Source organism: Impatiens glandulifera, chromosome 2, assembly GCF_907164915.1.
Source record: "Impatiens glandulifera chromosome 2, dImpGla2.1, whole genome shotgun sequence".
Classification (NCBI taxonomy): Eukaryota; Viridiplantae; Streptophyta; class Magnoliopsida; order Ericales; family Balsaminaceae; genus Impatiens; species Impatiens glandulifera.
The window spans coordinates 57,555,350-57,563,011 of record NC_061863.1 but is presented as its reverse complement, the minus strand read 5'-3'; the positions used below and the strand labels follow the sequence as shown (position 1 = coordinate 57,563,011).

Below are 7,662 nucleotides of genomic sequence, written 5' to 3'. Positions count from 1 at the left end.
TATAATAATTAAAATTTTTAATGATGAAGATGGAACAATTTTGTAATTTCTTGAGTGCGACTCCAAAAATTCGTAATGATGAGTGATGAAAGTAGAACAAGTCGAACAATCTAATCAAACGGTGTCAGAAAAATCTTTACAAAATATTTTGAGTGACAATGAATTTTGTCCATAACCGAGGGTCGGTAAGCAATGTCGGAAAAATATAATGAGAGAATACATGTAAGAGGGTCTACGACTAAAAGATCTTATTCAGTGACTTTTTATAAAAAAAAAATGAAAAACAACTCCAGATCGATAACTCCATCTCTCATTTGTTACTAAATGGGGACGGACACTGACTAAAAAAATATCACTAACACAATCGAATGATATGAGTACGTATCAAGCGATTTAATGAAAATATGAGATTGAATGTCAAAACTCTTATTTGTATTTTACTTTTTATTGGTATTGTTGGGAAGATTAAGAGAATTATTTGAATTATAAAAATACAAGAATATTTAATCATACTAAATTAGATACAGTATCAAACAATGCTTGAAAAGTGGTTAAAAAAAATCTTAGCGGTAAAAAAAAAATGACACTTCAATCCAATGCTTGAAAAGTGAATTGAAAAGTAATTAAAGGAACAAATGTCTTTCTAACTCTTTCTTTTTTTACTTTTTATTTGACAATAAAAATTTCTCTTCAAAACATGTATTTATGATAAAACATTTCATTTGTTAATCACATTGTTTATTTTCATGATATCTTTATGTGACAAAAAAAATATGATTAAAAGAATAAATTTTATCAATTTAATTTTTAGTACGAACATCTTAAATTAAAATTTGAGCTAAAGCTTTTTTAAAAAAAAAAATCATAGCATGTATTTATGATATTTAGTTTGAAGTGCTTAGAAAACTAACATTATCCTTAAGTTTTTTTCATTCACTTCGATTTGATTTAAGGCTTTTATTTAATAATTAAATTCGTTTAATAAAATATTATTATTATTTACATAAATTAATTCTCACCAAATATCTATAAGCTAGGTTTCAGATCGAGTTTTGTTGTACTAAACTATCTTGCAACGCATTAATTGGAAATCAGATTTCAATAACCGCGCATGCCATCTACAATTCTATATCATTTGAAAACTATATTTTGTTCGGATTGATTTTTTTTTAATTTTTTTTTTTGGATAATGTATATTTTTTTTAATACTTAAACAATATTAATATATAATGATGAAATTATTTATTTATTTTGTAAATAAATTATATTTTAATATTAAAATTAATAAATTTAGTGATATAATTGATAAGAAAATAAATGAATTATATTTAATTATTGTTTTGAATTATATTTTATAAATCCAACCGAACACTTTTAAATCTTGGCTGGTTGCTGAGTTGTTCATACACCTTGACTTTTTTTTCAGTGACTTCACATATTTTGTTTGAAATCATTTTAATAAACTTTCAATAACTTTTTATTTTTTTATCCTTTCCTTAATTTTATCAATTAATATATTAAGAGCTCATGTTATATTTTTTTATACTAAAAACGCAATCATCAAATTTTAATTATTTCAAAATATTAAAATATTATTACTTAAAAACTCAAATAATCTATTTTAACTTTATAAATCTTCCCAACAAATTAACCCGACAGCAAACAAGTTCAAATTTACCGTCTATTCTTTCTATTATGTTTTATCATTATATATTAATAATTTATAAATTTTTATTAAATAATTCAATTTTTTATAAATATTATTTTCACTAAATAATTTAGGTTATTTCATAATTCCCAATCAAATACGTTAATTTAGAGGAGCAGGCCGCCTTTTCAAATCATCGTTTGTTTCTAAAAGAATAAAGTGCACATGGATCAACATCTAACTATACTTTTAAACATTAATGGAATTAAGATACTAATTAAGGATAATATATTTATAAGAAAAAGCCGCCCAAATGGGTTTTGTCCATTAACATCACATGTTCAACTATTCAACTAATTATTCACTCTAGCATAGCATAGCATAGCATGCATTATGAGGAATTCATTATTAAGCCGAATTGAAAAGTGGGTAATTAAGAAATTCTCATAGACTTATTTAAATATATTTTAGTTTATTTAAAAATTATTGATAGAGGGTGATTTGAAGAAATTGAGTTTTGTTAGTTAAAAAGTTTAGAGATATTAATAATAAAAAAATATATAAAAAAATAAATAATATTTAATATTTTGGTTTATTAATTGAATGATGTGATCAAGTTAGAGAAAGATCAAAATAAAATTTGATTATATAATTGAATTTAAAAAAATAAATAAACAAACTAATAAAGAAAAATAATAAAATTTTCAAATAAAATTTTTTCATAAATAGAGTACCTTAAAAATTGTCAAAACAAATAATTAATAAAAAAAATGAGATTGATTTTATTTTTTATATATAAAAGATGAGATTAAATTAGATAAAAAAAAAATATTTTTGTAGATAATATTGTATAAAAGAATTGATCTTTTTTTTTTCTTCTTAAACTATGATTTGATTTTTGAAAAAAATAATCATGTAACCAAATATGACTCCATTTGTAAATAAGCCTTTTATGAATTTAAAATATTTTCTTTTTAAAATTTCATCTTACTAAATTCTAGCTCAAAATTTTGTTTATCTAAAACCTTTTCAATTATAAGGAAAGAAATATTTAATTATTGAAAAAATACAGGGTCCACAAGTGCATTGATCTATTGGAAAACGTGTACATTTTATTTGTATTTTTATTTAGGTTATAAAAATCAAATTACCTTATATGGTCCTCCAATTAACTATGATTACTTATTTTTATTCTTAAAATTGTTTTTTAAAATAAATCTTCATAAAACTTTCAGAGTCCAATGTATTGGTAATTTTTTCCCTTTAAACGCTATAACTAAAAGTTTTCAAACTATTTCTATCATTGACTTTTATCCCTCCAATTATTCTGATGGTTGACTTTTAACTAAATTATTTATTTACACTAATCGTTCAAAAAATTATCTTAATGTTCACTCGCGTGACTTTTTTTTATATTTTATTTTGGAGGATGTGTAATCTATTTAAAAATGTAATATGTAATTTATATTATTGTGAAATTTACAAGTATTTGTTCTAATGAAATTTATTTATATATATATTTATAGAGTAATGTCAAATATGATATAAAAAAATAAAAAAATAGTCATTGATGACCTTTTCTCATAATTTGAGGTCTATTGATAACCTTTTTTAAAGTTTGAGAGTAATTTTTTTTAAAAATAATTAAGGAATAAAAAATAAGTGCCAAAGTAATTAAAAGGTAATTGAACGGTCACCGGAATAATTTGACATTATTCTCTTAAATAAAACAAAAATGTAATAAAGTAAACTATCTATAAATTGGGTCATGAAATAATATAAATTATATAATTTATTTATAAAATAAATTACACATCCTTAATAACAAAATATATAAAAAAAAAATATACATGAGTGAACATTGATAATTTTGTGATAATTAGTGTAAACAAATAATTTTAGAATTTAAAATCAACAATTAGAATAGATGAAGGCCAAAAAGTTCAATTAAAATAGTTAGAAGATTTTAACTAGTAAGATTGTTATATTATTAGGACTGTTCAATAACTTTTCTAAAAGTTCTCCAACTTAACAAAATATTATCATAATATTTATTTTTACGCACTTTTTAATCTTTTCAATAATATATATTTATCTAACATTACAAATTAAATTCCATAATTTTATAATTTTACCATGATTTATTAACTTTTAAATTCTTGTTTAATAATAGAAAATTTAAATAAAATTAATTATAAACTCATCATTTATACATAAAAAGAATTAAATATTATTAAGTAAATATACATTACACTAAAAAACAATTTTTTTTTTCAATTTCTTAGTTTGTAAAGGAATATAGATTTTTTTTCTTTCTATTTATGTGTTTTATTTATTTTTAAATTACTTTTATTATTTTTTAGTATTTTATCAATGTTTTTTATTATTATAAATTTATGATACCTAAAAAATATTAATATAAAATATAGAATGAAAACAAAAAATTAAAATATAAATAGATTATATAAATAAATTAAAATAATAAATTATATAAATAAATTTAATATATAAAATATACCTAATTTAAATATAAGGACTAATTTATATAATTAATTTTTTTAGTAGGATGAATAGTATCAACACAAATTTGAGTTGTAAAGAAAGAGAATTTGACGAAATACTTAAAAATGGGTTTAAGTTTGCAGTTAAGTCGGAAGAGAAAAGATAATTTGAGTTTTCGTTTGATGTTGGGTTAGAAAAGACCTATAAGACGAATTATTTAAAAGAATAATTTGAGAGTTAAATAAAGTGAAGGGTCATTAAGTATATTAACTTGTGTATGAGGAAAAGATGAGGGTGGTTCCTTAGAAAACTAATGCAAATTCTAATTTTGTAGCTAAAAAAATTCAAATAAATATAATAATTATATATTTTTTTATCAAAAATATATATTTTTTTAGAAAAATATCAAAAATATATTAAATATATAACAATATTAACTAGTATAAAAAACATTTAAAAATATATATTAAAAATATTAATATAATAAGTTATAAACGAAAAAAATACACCATAATAATTTTCAATTTTTGAGGCAAAATTTTAAATATTTTTTTCAATAATATCTTTAAGTATTTCAATTTTTATACTTTTCTTAGTATCATTGTCTTCAAATTAATAGTAAGTTCTTTAAATAATGCATCACCATTTGTTGTGTTTCATGAATTTTTTTAATTTAGAACAATTATTCAATAGCTCTTCACTAACATTTTTTTTTCATTGAATAAAAAGTTAAAGAGTTCTTTGTATCTTTCAAATTGTTTAAATCGATCCCGAAGTGATGTTAATAAATTTAAAATATTAAAATATAATTTCAAATATGATTTTTACCATATTTCTTTATAAACTTAAAGAAAAAAGAAAGGATAGTGATATAAAATGTTTAAAATATGAATAAATAAAAAATAAGTCTAATATTAACAATAAAAAAAAATACTATAAAAAATAATAAAACGTTTATAAATTAAGAAGAAAAAAATTAATATATTTTAATATTATAAGAAGGGATATGGAGTGAGAATTTGTAAGGAATTAATGTCACCAAATCTACATAAAAGATTAGAAGAGAGTAAAAAAAAAAAAAATTTTTTTTTTGTCATTTTATCTCATATTCTTTAAGTAATATATTATTATATAATATGGAGAGAAAAATAGTATATTACTATTTATAATATGGAGAGAAATAAATAATATATTATCATATAATATGAAAAAAAAATATATTATTATTTATAATATGGAAAGAAAAAATTAATATATTATAAAAATATATATATATAAAAAATAAAATATAATATTATTAGATAAAATAAATAAATAATAATATTATATATTAAAAATTTATAGGCAGGAAAAGAGAAAACGAGTTACTGAGTTACTATCTACTGTGTGTGTGAGAGAGAGGGGTAGGTGTGAGATTGACCGAAAGACCTTGGTGATGGTGGAGTCTACTTTTATCTTTCCTTCTTCCCTCTCCCAATATAAAATCACAATCCACTCCGATTGATTCTCTCAGCTTGGAGCAGTTCCTTTCTTACTTAGAGAGAGAGAACCAACCAAGCTGATAATTCATATTCATATTCTTCATCCCAATTCTGTCTTGTCTTCCTAACAACAAAAATGCTGTCTCTCTCGCCGTCTTCTAATGGCTATACACGTCTTCACTCCCTTACCAAAATATCCACATCCCCCACTCCCACCTACCGTCTTTCTCCGACTCGACTCACCCCAACTCGCTGTGTCTACAAGTTTGACTCGCCCAGCAACGTCAACGCCACTCCTTCTACCGGATTCAACTTCTCCGCCGGCCTCGTCTCCGGTCGAGCCGAATGGCAGAGCACTTGCTCCATACTAGCCAGCAAGGTAGTTTCTCAACAACAGGACACCGAGAAGAGCAGCGGCGCCGACGTCGCCAATATCAACGGCCATCAAACACTAGATCTCGTCCCAATCGACAAGAATAACAAACTCCCACTCCCTAAGGCTCTCACCGTTGCAGACTTATCTCCGGCGCCTTTGCACGGATCCAATCTCCGAGTCGCTTATCAAGGTGTTCCTGGAGCCTATAGTGAAGCCGCCGCAGGCAAGGCCTATCCGAACTGCGAAGCCATTCCTTGTGATCAATTCGAAGTTGCTTTCCAAGCCGTCGAGCTCTGGATTGCCGATCGCGCCGTCTTACCTGTAGAAAACTCCCTCGGCGGCAGCATTCATCGGAATTACGACCTCCTTCTCCGTCACAGGTTACACATAGTCGGTGAAGTTCAGCTTCCCGTTCATCACTGCTTATTAGCACTCCCTGGAGTTCGAAAGGAATACCTAACACGAGTAATTAGCCATCCACAAGCCCTATCACAATGCGAACACACACTCACCAAATTAAACCTAAACGTCGCGCGTGAGGCCGTCGACGATACAGCAGGTGCGGCGGAATACGTAGCTGCGAATGGACTACGGAATACGGCCGCAATCGCCTCGGCTCGCGCGGCGGAGCTGTATGGATTGGAGATCCTGGAAGACGGAATACAAGACGATTCAGGAAATGTTACTCGATTCGTGATGCTAGCGCGTGAACCGATAATTCCACGAACAGATCGGCCGTTCAAGACGAGTATTGTGTTCGCGCATGATAAAGGAACTTCGGTACTGTTCAAGGTTCTATCGGCATTTGCTTTTCGGAATATAAGTTTGACGAAAATAGAGAGCAGGCCGCATCGGAATCGGCCGATCAGGTTCGTGGACGACGGGAGCGTTGGGACGGCGAAGCATTTTGAGTACATGTTCTATGTTGACTTTGAAGCATCAATGGCGGAAATTAGGGCACAGAATGCACTTGCAGAGGTGCAAGAATTTACATCTTTCTTAAGAGTATTGGGCAGTTATCCTGTGGATATGACTCCATGGTGTCCCCCCGCTGGAGGAGCTGGAGATTAACGGAGAGGATTTTCTCGATAAATAAAATTAAATATATATAAAATAAATGATGATTTGTGAGTAATTTGGAATTTTACCATCCTTTTTATTATTGCGTCTTTTCCATTTATATCCTCCACTTAGTTTGGAAAATTCTTAAACTAACGGTAGGGTTAAAAATGGAAAGTCCAGATCAAATGTAATTTCTATAACATTGTTAATATTATTAGAACTATCTATTGTGTTACATAACTTACATTGACCAAATAATTCTTACCCCTATTTTCATTTCAAATGTTTTGTTTTTTTAAAATAATTGTAAGGTAAAAAACTCCATAAATATCTATATAATAAAAAGAATACTAAGCAAACAAATATATATAGGGAAATGTCTCAATCAATAGGGTGACATGTATGAATGTCCGAAAAATTAGGTCTAGCACTAAATATTTGTGGTAAGTGATTTCATCACATTATCATACAATAATAAAAAGAAGTTTGACAAAAATTAACAATTTTGATACACTTTTCATCAAACTTGATCACATTTTTTATAGCAATTATGTATAATTAAAATCACTTTTTTAAATTAAAAAATAATTATA

General features: G+C 26.1%; 1 protein-coding gene across 1 annotated transcript; it reads left to right on the top strand.

The window, feature by feature from the left end:
- Window positions 1-5,652: 5,652 nt before the first annotated feature.
- Window positions 5,653-7,304, top strand: LOC124925846 (arogenate dehydratase 1-like). The gene has a single exon (XM_047465960.1). The coding sequence runs from the start codon at window positions 5,768-5,770 to the stop codon at window positions 7,076-7,078; it is 1,311 nt and encodes a 436-aa protein (XP_047321916.1). The 5' UTR covers window positions 5,653-5,767; the 3' UTR covers window positions 7,079-7,304.
- The last annotated feature ends 358 nt before the right edge of the window (window positions 7,305-7,662 follow it).

Coding starts and splice junctions, on each gene's coding strand:
- LOC124925846 (XM_047465960.1), top strand. CDS start 5,768: ATGCTGTCTCTCTCGCCGTCTTCTAATGGCTATACACGTCTTCACTCC.